Below are 14,700 nucleotides of genomic sequence, written 5' to 3'. Positions count from 1 at the left end.
TCAAAAGGAAACTTAATGTCTTCCTAGGAATCAATCAAATATACTGTGATCGCAAACATTCTTCTTCCTTAGTGGAGAAGCACCTCACTCGCACTCTTGCTATTCCCCCAAGAAGGACCTATAAGTACCTGGATCTGGGGCAGCTGCAGTATTTCTGGGAAGATGCTGATGTTGTTGGAATGGGCGGCCAGCGTGTGCAGCCTTTTGCAATTTGCTATGGTTGTGGGAATGGTTTTAAGCTTGTTGCCACTTAGGTTCAATTCCTCCAGTTGCTCCAATTTATTTAGTTTGCTGAAAAAGAAACACCAAAATACCACACTGCCCTCAAAATGAGCAGCTGCCAAGCAAGTTTCACAGCAGCCACAGAGCACAGAGGTGACCTGGTCACTGGCAGATGACTGGTCAGAATGAGACAATCAGCAACGAGAGCAGCTCCCCACGGGGCTGCCCCTGCTGCGTCTCAGTGCATCTCCAACCAAGCCTGGAGCTTCTCTTACAGCTCTTGGATCCTGTGGGCGTGAACATCTTCCTGTTATGTGACTTAGGGGAAGCTGCTGAATCCACATCAGCCTGGGGTTGGTAGATCGAGGACGGTACTTGCAGTGCCCCTAACTAGTTGTAAAATACTGCATAAACTAATGTTTGTGGACATCATTATCCTTAGCTGTAAAATAAAGAAGTCATACCAAATCATCACTAAGATCCCTCTACGTCTGAGATTCCTATTCATAACAATCCGTCTTCACTAAACATTTACTGAGTACTTATGATACACACAGCAATGTGCTACTGTGAGGCAAGTGCTTCACACTCAGGTAGACTGAGCAAAGCTTTTCTGTGCACTGAGATACCTTGACGGCCTAACACCTTTATTTAGATTATTACAAATTGCTTTGATTTTATTTGTAATTTATTGATACAAAAAATGATAAAAATAGTAAATGGCTCTAACATGGAAAGCTTAGAAAATAAACCAACAATATCACCAATTCCTATTCTCATTTTGCTGAATTTCTATCAAATTTTCTCATGCATGTTTTATGTAAAATGTACTGTCCTTTCCATATAACATAAGTAATTTCTACTACTAGAAAACTCATAAATGCTTTTTAATAACTAAACTTCAGTCAACTAAAATTGTTCCCTTATTACAAAACATTGGAAAAAAAACAAACTGGAAAACAGATGACAGGAAAAAGCTTTTAATCCCACTATCAAAGATAATCTCTGGTGGCATTTTGCTGGGGAGTATTCTTGTCCTGTTTAATGCATGAACTATATTTTCAAATTTAAAAATGATGCTATGTTACATATATTGTTTTTGTAACTTGCTTTTTAAAAAATTTAGTAATATATTTTTTAAGTGTCCCTATGTCCAAATCTCATGCTTTTCTCTCATACCACTCTCTGCCTGGATCTTTCTGACTTGTGAATAGAAATGCAGCATCCCTATCTCAGCCTCTCAGTGAGTACCCAGAACTGTGCTAGACTCTGAAAATAGTCCAAAAGAAACAGAAGATCTGGACTGTGCCCGTGCAATTATAACATTGTTCAGATGACCTGGCTATGGATTTATAATTCAGTATAGAACATATGTTTTCTTTAATAAACTGCTACTAAATTCCATTTAGTTTTATTATCTGTATTCAGAGTACTCTAATTTTGTGTGATCTCCTATAAATTATTACCTTTACTTTTATTTTCAAATTCTTTAATGTGTTTTAAGTTGTATATCAGCCTGTTTGTGATGCCTGCAACCATAAGTGTATCATCAAATTAGGAGGCATTCATTAGTTACAGAGAAATGGTATCTCCCAGTAACTTCATAGGTTTACATAACTTGTCAGTGGTTTGGCATTTTCAACTTTATATGAACATACTAGAGGTCAACTGAATTAATATGATACTGGTTCAAGAGATCTACCATATCCTAAAATTAAGATTCTGCATTTACTTTAAAAGTCATTGTTCAAGTTATTTCAAGGAAGTAATCAAGTTTATCCTGCTTGTCTTCTATAAGCTCCACATCTCATTTCATAAACACTTACAAAAATTACAATCTTACATGTTTCTCTGAACTTATCACATTTCTAAGAAAATTCTGTAAAGTAAAATTAGAATCAAAATACATAGTTTTGTTTTCAAATAATAACAAACATGATTTCACTTTATATGGTTATATAATTTCATTAAAGTTATGTCTAATTCATAAAAATTCTATGCCATTACATTTTCTTAATTTTTGAAGACATGAGTTTTGATAGCTACTTGCATGATATAGATGGATTTTTCTGGTGTCAAATTTTCCAAATTTTTAAAAATTAAATGTATTTTGAAAGACATTATTTCTCCACTGACACTGTTTAAAATGTTGATAGCATTAAATGTCTCTCTCACGTCTTTTTATAGGTGTAGCCTGGCTAACTCCTATTCACCAATCCTCTAGGAAGGCCGACCCCACCCCCAGGTTGTGTGCAGTACAGATGGCTACCTGTGCATATCTTTAATATCCTTCATTGCAACTGCCTATATACTTGTCTATTTCCCCAATTTGACTGTAAATTCCTGAGGACAGAGACAGTAACTTAATCATCACTGCTACCCCAGTCTTACACAGTACTTGACATATTGTATGCATTCAACATATATATAAAAATGAATAAATTAATGGACTCAACAGTATTTTACACATCAGTACTGACAAGAGGAAAAAAAAATTAGCTTCAAAATTTCTTTGAGTTCATAAGCCTGTACTTTTCTAGGCTGAACATTCTCAGACCATTAAGTAATTAGAACTAAGAATTAAACACATTTGAACCACAACTTCTCTAGTTACTGATGTTTAACAATTGAGTACAGATTTTCCCATTCAACTAATGGAATCCCAGCATCAGTAAGTCATTCAACATAGAGCAAGAGCACTCAGTACGACAGTTGTGGAGCTCGTGCTCTGTGTCTGAAATGACCAGTCTGCATTTGTTTACCTTGCAGGAAAGGTCTGTAGCTGGTTGTTTGCAAGATGCAAGATTCGCAGGCGCGGGTGCCCCACCAGGACGGGCACACACTGATCTGTCAGGAGGTTGTTGGTCAGATAGAGCAGCTGCAGCACACTCAGGCTCTCCTCCCCAGCGCAAGCAGATGGCAAAGACTCCAGGCTATTTGCAGATGCGTTCAAGTACCTGAGACTGACAGAGCACATGCAAGTCATCTCCTTTGTGGTCATTCATTGCCACCTTCTACAGAGACCATCATGCCACCTCAGTATGGAACACTGTCACTTCCTGCTACCAAACTCCTGATGAGTAGCATTCACCAGGTTGTTCTCTCTAATTGGTTCTACCCAACCAGTTTCTTTAATTCAACTCATCCAAGTAGAGTGAAACGACACAAGTTTGACTTTTTTTTGTGCCTGTGTGTCCATCCAAAGGACGTTGTTGAATATCATATTCACAAATATCTAACTGTGAAGACACCCTTCAGAAAAACTAGTTTTAACAGGATCAAATTTTTTAGCTAATCCCTTTATAATCCCCTAATAATGAGCATATAGGCTGTTTCCAGCTGTTTGCTATTATAGACATTATAGTGAGCACATTGGTGTTCTTATCCAATTATTTCTTTAGGCAATACTCCCAGAAATAGAAATTGTGCAGTTTTCAAAGTAGGTTGTAAAAAATGTGCTCCAAATAAACAATGTACCTTAATGACAGCTTGGTAAAGCTAGAAGCAAAACTAAATAAACTTTAGTGGTATGTCCTCTTCTCCCTAAAGCAAAAGCCGGAAACTGCCCAAGGATGCTGTCTCAGAGTGCTGTGATTTCTCTTAAAGGTCCTAACTGTATTCATTTTATGAGATGAAAGCCTGAACCTGCCCAACCTGTTTGATACCATTTTACAATGCTAGAACGTTTTAAGTATTTGATGGTCACTTCAACTTTTGAGTTGAAGATTACTATCTCATAAAATTGTCATCTTTTATTTCATATGAATTGCAAGTAAGTCTCCACCCGTACCTACACTATGAGGTAAACACTCTAAATATAGTCCCAAAGGTCACTCCACACCAATGTAGTTTGTTTAGCCAACAATTCTGCTCTTCTACAGACTCAATGGTACTTACTTTAAGGCCTTGGAGAAGAGGGTATCTGGTAGCCTGGAAAGCAAGTTATGCTGAACATCCAACACCTCAAGAGGGATGTGCTCCACCAGCACAGGCAGGGCTTGCACACGATTGTGTCCCACCATCAGTTTTCTGAGGCTCAAGCTGCTAAGGATTCTAAGAGGAAGCAAATAAAAAACTTGGGTAAATCTTTCTTTCTGATTCTGCCCCTGGCTATTTACTGAAATCAGTACACTAACAGAAATATATTCTTCCTGGTGGTGCCTGTGCCAAGAAAGCAGCCAGGACCATATGTTTACCCACCACCCACAAGGAAGTCGTTAAGATCATTCTGGGAAAAGGTGAATTAATGAAAGCAAATAGCACAGAATGGATCTAAGTCCAGAAAACTATTTGTAGAATAAGTAGATTCAGATTTTAAGTCTAGACTGCACCAAAAATTCAAGGAATTTATTTACTAATATAATTGATTATAATAACAAAATTGATTATAACAAAAACTACTACCTATTCAGTGCTCAAAATGTGCTAGCTGTTTAACTATGAAGTTCAGAAGGGTTAAGTGACTTTGATTTACTGAAGATCTCACAATGAATGTAGTAAACGATACAGTCAGGATTTGAACTAAGGTCCAACTCCAAAGGCTGTCTTCATAGCTGCTATGCTGCAAAGCCTCTAGTTTAAATTTAAAGATCCTACCAGGTGATAACCACAGATTTTACACCTCAGTGCTTTTGAATACACCATTCCTCCAACCTCCAACCTCTCTCTTCCCCGCCATCCACATACAGCAAACCCCAGTCAACTCAAATTTTCATTCTTCATGAAGCATTCTCCAATTATTCAAAGTTCTGAATTTCTAGAACGTTTTATTTCTACAGTGTAGAAATGACGAGTGAAGGCTTTTAAGAATGAATACATTTAAATGCCAACTCCCATCACTTCCTAGTTAGAGGGGACCTTGAGGAAGTTACCTAACCACTCTGAGCCTTACTTTCATCATTTGGAAGATAAGGACAATAGCAACTATATAAGGTTGCTAAAGGACAAAATAAGGTAATAAAAGTGCAGTCCATAGAACACTGTCCATCTCATAAGTCATCCAATATAAATTATCTATTATCACTATCATATCACCAACCTAGGCCAGCAACTCTCGTTACATTTTATCAGTTATCTGTGCGTAAGCCACCTCAACTATCCACTTACTAAGTTCCTTGAAGGCCAAGGGTATGCATTAGCCATTACTTTTCTCCTCACAGTGCTTCACACTGCCCTGCACCCAGCAGGTACTCAATGTTTACTGAACAAATGGAAGTACTTCTGAAAGCAACCCAAATCTAGGAAAATAATTAAAGACATGCATACAAACACATACATTAAAACATACATACATAACATATACATTAGCCCACACATACCTCACAGGAACCTCTGTCAGAAGATTATAGCTCACATCTAATATTTCTAGCTTCTTTGCTTCACAAGCCCAGTCAGGGACACACTCTAGCAGGTTTCTGCAGAAAATAATTAGAAGGCATCATTTAAGATGACAGGCGGAACTCATTTAACTAGACAGTAATATACCTGGGAACTTGCCCGTGAGCTCCCTGAAGGAGGAGCGCTCTCCCCACGGCATTGCTGGTACACCACCTGGAATACAGCAGGTTGCTCAGTGAATGTTGTTGGTAGAGAGGTGGAGAGAGACAAGTGAACAAACATGTACTTGTAGGAGAGAAGAGGAAAGACTTAATTTGAGAAGCGACATTTTTAACAAGCCATCGCAGCTCAGCAGGATTTCCACAGGTAGTAACCAGGGTGAATAGAAGCAAATTCTGGGGAAACTGAATCAAATGAATAAAAGTGAGGAAGTAGGGACAAAAGATGACTAGTGGGAGAAATGTTTCAAACCATTTAGAATGTGAATTCACATATTTTGTAGAGCACCAGGCAGACAGTTAGTAAAATGAGTTGTATTTTCAGATGTTACTTAGCTTCTCTAAGCCTCAAAGCATCTATCAGTCATTTGATCAGTAGGATGAGAAAGAATGAACTGAGTGTCATATGAGAAACACAGACCTTGCTGGGATGGCTTAGAGCAGGAAGCACTTTGCCTGACAAGGATTGAAGGAAGCTCCCTCAGAAATACAACATCTGGGTCAGAATTTGAAAAAATTGAAAAATTTGTACAATGTCTGAAAAGAGGAGGACATTCCAAGGAAGGGGTGACAACATGAGCTGGAGCACAGAGGCAAGAAAAGACATGGCAGGATCTGTGTGGAGAAGACTGAGCAGTCTGGTGACGCTGGAGCAGCAGATATGGAGCAGAGTGGTAAGAAACAAGGCTGGGAAGATGTAAGTCTGTCCTGGAGACCACTGAGGACCACTGGGGGGTGTCTGAGCAGTGGGGAGACAGTGTCAGTGTAGCACTTTAAACAGCTCACTCTGGGGTACATGGAGGTCTGCTGAGGTGGCTATATTGGTAAAAGGAAGGATAATTAGGAAGCTGTTACAGAACCCCAGACAAGTAATGATATGGGCCTAAGTGAGTGGTAATACTCATTTAGGTATTTAAGAGAAGAAAGGCTTCCAGAAATATTTAGAAGGCAAAAATCAAAATGACTTGGAGACAGATTAGACATGGGAGTAGGGCAGAGGGAAGACTCAAAAATGACTTTCAGGCTTCTAGCCTAGACCAGAGAGAAACTCGTACCAGAGAAAGGACTGGTAAGTTCCCAAAGAGGTTGGAAATGGTGAATTTACAGTGCTGTCCATCTGGATATGACTGTCTCATGATATTGCCAAGGCTGAGACAGACACAAGACAAGTTAAGGCAGTGTGGAAGGGTGGGTAATGAGCTTAATTTTGCACATATCTGAGGTACTTGGAGACATGTAGGTGAGGGTATCCAGTATGAAAATGGGACACATGGGTCTGAGGCTGAAAGAAGGGCTGGGCTGGTGATCCAAGTGGCATGGACACTAAGTGTGGATGAAATCACTGGAGTAACTGAGCTGTGTCAAGTGAGAAGTGTAGTGAGCAAAGGCCAGACCCTGAAATAAGTGACCTTTCAGTAGCTAGCTGGGGAAGCCGGAGTTCACAAAAGGGACAGAAGGAATGGTCGAAGTGGCATAAAGAAATGAGATATTAGCAAATGGCATGTTTTAAGAAAAGAGAGCCAGATTAACAGTGTCAATACAGAGAAGTTCCGTAAGTGAAGGTCTAAAGTAAGTTGTGGTGGGATAAGCAAATGGGAACTAAGGAAAATGAGCCAACAAATGCAAATAATCTTTGAGAAGGATTATGTAGTAGCTAGGGGTTGCAAGATAAAGGGAATTTTTGTTAACACAGAACAGGTATGAGGACACATATAGAGGGAAAAAAAGGAAGACGGTGAACACATGAGGAGGGAGGCGGCGGATGACTGACAGAGAAGGTCTAGAGCAGTGGGGGGGTGAGAGGCACAGAGGGCTGGGACGCCCTTGAGCAGAGGCAAGAAGCCGAAAGTGGATACAAATCTACACAAATTTAAGTGAAGTGCTAGGAAGCTGAGGGAGATCACCCCAGATGGCCTCTATTTCCTCAATCAAGCAAGAAGCTAAGCCCTAGAGGAGGAGAAGGGACAGTACAGTTGAGGGAAGTTGAGGCATTTGGAACCGGGGCCCATGGCACTGAAGGAGCTGACAGGAAAAAAGACTGGGAAGCTCGAGATGAGGGCAGAAATGTAGATTTATAGGGGTGTCTGTATGATTTTCTTCAGCAATGATAGAGTTTAGTGGAGAAGGTAAATCTCAGTATTGATCCATCCTGGGCTTTGCTGGAAAGCTATGACAGAAAGAAATGGAATGAAGGGCATCTATAATAACAGCTTAATAATAATAATGAAAATAATGCAACAAAAAGAAACCTGCTATTATGCTAATATTTCTTGAGAGACTCTTGTGCAGGGTCTATGCTACATATTTTGCATTTGTATGGTATCATTTCACCTTCACAACAACCCTGCACATACAGGACCCTGTCCATGCCCCTTTACCTGCTTCCAGCACTCCACCATCGCAGCACCTGTGACGCTGCCCTGTAAATGCTTGTTTGATTTTCAAACGCTCTACTGTAAAGCCCCACCACTGAATATTGAATGCTTAAAATGAATGAAGGGAAGAAAGCAGACCTCAGGTATGTTTATTCTTGACCACCCAAATAAGTAATAAAATCCTGGACAGAATTAATACCTCTCTGGAAATCAATGTGGGTCATAAGAGTATCGAAAAAGTAGGAGAATACCATTTAAAAAACCACTAAAAACCAGGAATTATCTGATTCCAACTGGCAAAAAGGAGTCACTGCCACAAAGGGAGCAATGTGTTCTCTGTTTACATATCATCCTAAATCCACAGACTTCAAGAGGGAGTAATTCATAGACACCCTTCCTTTAACTAGATAATACAGCCATTTAACTTACCCCTGGATTCATCCTTTCGTTTTTCCCCCCAGTTACCCAGCTAATAAACTTAGATTTCTTGTACCTCCAAACTACCAAAGTATCCATATACATCGTTGAAATATTAGGAGCCAAACAACCACCACTCTCATGAGATGCACTCACCGGGAGAGTTCTAGAGAAGTGAGCAGACTGGGTACTGGATAGACACTCACTGCTGTCAGCCCTAATCAAAAGGAAGATAGGTGTTAGTGACGGTGTCCAAAAGAAAGAAAGTTGCTAAGAGTAAACAAGGGGAAAATGGCTTGTTTTATTGAATTAAAGGGCTTAGATTAATTAAATCACCAAGGAGAACACATCTGCTGAGATAACTAAAGATACAAACCACTGGGTAAAATACATGTTGACTAACTCTAACTGCTGATCCCAATTTGAAAACCAAATACAAAAACGAATTGAAGGCTCTTGCATACTGCCCTGGGTTCACATTAGGGTGGGCAGTTCTTAAATGGTAACAGTAATTACTTAGCTTTTTAACTTAAGAAAGTTAATAATTGGGTTTTTGCTGGTAATATTTTAACTTTCAATTAAAGTAAAACAAATACAGAAAAGTACAATAACCTTAAGTGTGTAGGTCAATGAATTTTAACTAATAGAACACAATGGTGTAACCAGCTTGCAGATCAAGAAACATCACCAGCTGCCCAGAAACTCCCTTGTCTTCCCTTCCAGCCACCACCCCATGAGGGCAACACCATCCTGATTCCCAACACTACAGATTACTTCTGTCCATTTATAGAAACAGATATATACAGTATATAGAATTTGTCCAGCTGCATTCACCCCACACTGTGCTTATGAGATCTGTTCACACACTGCATATGGTTGTAGTTCATTCATTCTCATGGCTGTATAAAATTTTTTATGTGAGTATACCACAACTTATTTATCCATTTTAGAGTTTGTTAGGCATTTAATTCTTTTCCAGTTTGGGGTTACTATGAATAGTGCTTCTAAGAACATTTTTGTCCGTGTCTTTTGTGGACTAATACAAACAGCATATATGCTGAGTATGAGCTTAGAAGATGAACTGGTGAGTCAGGGATAATATGTCCAGCTTTAGTTGATACTACACACAGTTTTCCAAGTGACTGTACCAATTCACATTCCCAACAGCTGACACTGATATTTTTAGTCTTTTTCATTCTAGTCATTCTAGTAAATGTTTCAATTTGCATATTCCTGATGACCAGTGAAACTGAAATGCTTTTTGCTATATTGACTGATCATCTGTGTTAACTTCTTTTGTGAAGCTGAGTTTTTTACTTTGAGGTGTCAAAACTGCAAGTATTGATGTGAATTCTTCCAGGTTGTACATATTAAGGATGCTTTCTGTAAAAAGGGTAGTTAAATTCAAGAAGCCTCATTTAGTACATTACTGTGATAGAAACTTGGCTAACTAAAGACTGCATGGATGTCAATGAGGTCTTTTCCAAGAGACCAAGTCAGCATCTCAGGGTACATTAAGAATGGAAAAATGGGCCTGATAATAAATATTTCCATGGCGTAAGACCTACCACCATCTCATAGAACAAGTCAGCACCCATAAGCTTTGACACTATTCTGACCTAAGCAATCAGTCTAAGCTACTATTTGAAGCTTCTGCAACACAAAAGGCAATGGAAAGAGAAGTTCTTACCTTTTATCCTAATTAACATATCTTAGAGATACAGAAAAGAGAGTAAAATAATGAACCCTCTTTCACTCTCTATCCATCCAGCTTTTAACAAATCTTCACTTTTTTTTTAAAGAATTAAAACACTGTACATGCCAAGAAGTAAACTTCATCCTGAATATAATTTCTATCATTCCCATGGAATCTTTCATACTGTTTTGGCACACAATAGCTAAGAAGATGACATTTTTGTGTTTGAAAATCTGAAGTAACTGTCATAGCATACATATAATTATGCACTTTATTTTTTTTGCTCAAAAAATGTTCTGAGATTTATCTGTATTAATACATAAAGCTTTAATACATTCACTTCCATTGCTGTGCAATATTCTATTGTATAAATACATCACTGTTAATTTACCCATTTTCCTATCAATAGTCACATTTTTTCTTATTTGTTTCACTATTTCAAACAGTGCTGTAACAAACATTCTTGTACATATCTCCTTGTGCACATATGAGTGTCTCTGGGAGCCATTTCAGGAAGGGGAACTTCTAGAACACGGTCTAGGTGCAGCTTTGGCTTCTCTAGCTACCTCACCTTGCTCTCCAAGGGGGTCTAACTGATCCTCTCACTGGCAGTGTATGAGCTGCTGCTTCTCCACATCTTCAAAGATACTTAGCATTATTCTTTTTATCTGATGAGTATAAAATGATATTATTTAAATCTGCATACCCCTACACTTAGTGATACTGAACATCTTTTCTTTACCTTCTTTAAACACAAAAAAGACAATTATAACTTTGGTAAAGAAGGCCTCTCCCTAAAAAGAATGGCCTCAACAGATATGAGGCCTTTAAAACTAAAAAAAAAAAAAACTCCTTGCACAAATCACTGCTGAGGAGCTTATTATTCTACAACTGAGACAGCATAAAGTTTTAGACTAGAGACTGGCAATTTTTTCTGTAAAGGGCTTATTATTTAGTAAATATTTTAGGCTTTGTGGGCTATATGGTCTCACAACTGCTCAATCTCCCACTATGGCATGAGAGCAGTAATATGTAAACAAATGTGGGTGTGTTCCAATCAAATACCATTCACTGAAATTTGAATTTTATATAACTTTCCCATGGCAAAATTTTTCTTCTTTTGATTTTTTTCAATCCAACCACTGAAAAATGTAAAAAATCCCATTCTTCATGGGCTGTAGGAAAACAGGTGGCAGGCCAGATTTAGGCCCTGGGCTATATTATAGTCTGCCAACCAGTTTTAGACTACTACTGGTACTCTGAACATGTTTGCTGACCCTCCTAACCACTCATTATTTTGCAAAATGCCTCTTATTATGCTCACTTAGTGAATCTCAAAGCATCCTGCAATGTCTTTTCATGCATATCTCAACCACTTAACTATTGACAGCAAACTTAACAGAGAAAGCTAGGCCTCAATGAACCTCAAACTCCACTCTGCAGAGTGGCTGAGGAATACCACAGATGCCATTGTTCTTAGAATGCTCTGATAGGGGTTAAAAAAACAGAGGAAGCTGCAGAGGGTACTCACTGTTCGAACTGGCATAGAGAGTTCGAAGGCAGAAGCCACTAAGTGTCAGCTCCCTCAGCTGGTTCCGCTCACAATGAAGCTGCTCCAAGCCACATAAGGAGCTAAGATCTAAGTCAGTCAGCTGATTGTCCCTCAGATCCATGTGGGTGATGTATTTATTTCCCTCCAGATTTTCAGTAACCATGGTTTTTAAATGGTTCATCCTTAATATTCAGAAATAAGGAAATCATTAGAAATAAATTCTACTAAATGTGCTCACCAAAAGAAAAACAGGAGAGGTATGATCCCTTTCTCTCTTTTGTAAGCAACTTGAGAATTTCACTGCTTACCCCATTTTACAAGGTACTAAGTTAATAACTACTGATAGCTGTACCTTGAATTCTCTGTTTATAAACCAAGTTATATAATCCAGATAGGCAAATACATAATACAAATTAAATAAAGAGAAAGAAAAAAGGGACCATATCTACAGTTAAAACCTACATCCAAATACTGAGTACAGCTACACAGGGACAAGGTGTAGAACAAAAGAACAAGAAGATGAACACAGGTGTTTGGGTTAGTGCACAGCAAAGCAGTCATGGAGTCCCATCAGGAGCAAGAGGCTGCAGCCACACTTCCTTCCTCCTGTTGCTCTGCCTACTCTATCTAGTGCTAAGATTCATATGACAGCAATTAATAGAGCAGAAAATAATCTGTAACTTTATAGAATAGTTCAAGGGCAAATTATAGAAAATGACTTCTCAGTTCTCTTCTATACAAGTATATGATTTAATGATAGAACATCCAGTATGTGTCCTTTACCAGCTTCCTTTAGGAAAAAATTACAACTAGAAAATAAAACTCTTATAAAAAGACTTAGTAAAACTTTTAACATTTTAATGATAGTACAAGGGATATCAAGAAGAAACCAATGATTCAACAGGAAAATGGTCAATTTATAGAAAAACACAAACTACCAGTAGGCATATAAAAAGATGCTCAACATCACTTATAAGTAAATAAATGTTGATAAAAACAATGAAATACTATTTTCTACCACACCGACAGTAATGAAAGTGCTAAAATCCAACATTAATAAGGGTGTGAGGAATTGGGAACTCTCATAAAATGTTGCTGAGAAGGTAAATCAGAACAACCTTTGTCAAAGGCAATTTGAAAGTCTCTATCATGTGATACACCTACCTTGTTCATAATCTCTGTGCTCCTGAATGAGAAACAAAACTTTACTATAGCTTTGAAAATATGCACTGTTCTAAAACCCTAATGTCTTAAAGAAGTCTTTATAAAGAGAAAATTACAAGTCCATCAGGGGTCCATATGGCAGAGAAAGGCCTTACCTTACATCTACATGTTTGATATGGCTCATCCTGTTCAGCGCTTCTAGGTTTAGGACTTCCAGTTGATTTCCAGCCATAACTATTTTATCTAACAGAGTGAGCTTCTCATAAATCTCAGGAATTTGACTGAAGTTGTTGAATGAAATTCCCAGGGAGGAAAGCTGCTGTAGATTTCCCAGTTCTTCAGGTAAAGTAGACAGAAAGTTGCCATCAAGACAGAGGGTTTGAAGACTGTGGGCAGAAAACAAAATAAGTCTATTTTCTGAAAGGTTTTAATTGGAATGGACAGAATTAGAATTATGGATTCTGACTTACCTAATTTACTAAGAATCCAACAATGAGAAATATCCTAAGTCTATCCAGAGACTAGACAGGAGGACTTATACACAATGACATGGATGGTCCCCCCAACATCACAAACAGAGCATGTGCCATTGAAACCAAGGGACTAGTCACTGCTGTAGGTAAGCAGCCACTGCTGACTAGAGTCCTCTCACGGCACTACCTTCATTCCAAATGCCAGACAAGAACCTTATTCTGCAAGAGAAAGATGAATCTAGTAAAAGTCAGATACTTACTTCAGTAGATTGCCAATCTGACTTGGCAGGTCGTGAAATCCATTACAGGAAAGGTTGAGCTCCATCAGGGTAGAAATCTCACATAACAGTACTGGAAACAACCCAAGTTTATTATGAGACAAGTTCAGGCCCTTCAGATGAGAAAATCTAAAAGCAAAGGCACAAATTATACTATTCAATGAGAAAGAAATCTATTTGAAATGTCCACCACAGAATTTGTTTCACAAATATTTATTGAGCACTCACTATATACCAAAACTGTGTGTGGCACAGATACTAAGATGACTATCGCCCAGTCCGTGCTGTCAAGGAAACCAGGTCTAATGGGATGGGAGTTCTTTTTTCTCATTAAAAAGGCAGAAAATCTTGTAAGAAAGCTCGTACTGTACACTGATTTTGTATCAAGTCATATGGATATGCTTGAAATCTTTTCCTTTATTAAAGTTCTGAATTTGATATATAAAGCCTTGTAACAACGAATCAACTCACAGACACAGGAAGAGCTAACAAACATGCAGATTCAAACCCCATTGTAAGTAGCTTCTTTTCTCATATTGAAATTACGTTGGCTCAAATGTCACTTGAAATGAACGGGCTAGTTAGAGCTTAAAAATTTGACTGATCCTGGGTTTTATGGTAATGTGATCTGATGTACAATATGAAATAGTGATTTTTAATGCTTCTGGTAAGCATTTTTTTGTTCCTAGAAGTAAAAGAATCTAAACTGTCTTACCCAGAGATATTATCATAAATCGGAGCCATAGAAGTCACTCTAGTAATTCTACTTGGGAGTATTATACATCATTACTATGCTAGTGCAAGATGGTGTTCTCCATGAAGGTGATCTATAGCACCTGCTTCTAGATCTGAATCACTGTTTCCTCACTCAAATGCTCCTCTTCCACATTTTCAACCTCAATTTCCAACTGTCCTGACCTTGAGTACTGGTTGTTCTTTTTGGTTTGAGTGCCTTGACTTTAGAAATC

At 38.3% G+C, this 14,700-nt stretch overlaps 1 protein-coding gene across 3 annotated transcripts in view; it reads right to left on the bottom strand.

Annotated features, from left to right (window-relative positions):
• PHLPP2 (PH domain and leucine rich repeat protein phosphatase 2) overlaps positions 1-14,700 on the bottom strand; it is a 68,259-nt gene that overhangs the window by 10,647 nt on the left and 42,912 nt on the right. For all 3 annotated transcript variants that reach the window (XM_057493379.1, XM_036926927.2, XM_036926926.2), the window contains exons 7-14: positions 13,715-13,861; positions 13,137-13,367; positions 11,797-11,999; positions 8,726-8,786; positions 5,541-5,636; positions 4,120-4,275; positions 2,985-3,185; positions 129-291 (exon numbers count right to left, since the gene is read on the bottom strand). In XM_057493379.1, coding sequence (XP_057349362.1) covers positions 129-291; positions 2,985-3,185; positions 4,120-4,275; positions 5,541-5,636; positions 8,726-8,786; positions 11,797-11,999; positions 13,137-13,367; positions 13,715-13,861 — 1,258 coding nt within the window. The remainder of the gene's footprint in view (positions 1-128; positions 292-2,984; positions 3,186-4,119; positions 4,276-5,540; positions 5,637-8,725; positions 8,787-11,796; positions 12,000-13,136; positions 13,368-13,714; positions 13,862-14,700) is intronic.

The sequence above is a fragment of the Manis pentadactyla genome, chromosome 15 (genome assembly GCF_030020395.1).
Source record: "Manis pentadactyla isolate mManPen7 chromosome 15, mManPen7.hap1, whole genome shotgun sequence".
Classification (NCBI taxonomy): domain Eukaryota; kingdom Metazoa; phylum Chordata; class Mammalia; order Pholidota; family Manidae; genus Manis; species Manis pentadactyla.
Note: the sequence above shows the minus strand (reverse complement) of the source record. Positions and strands in the feature narration are given on the sequence as shown.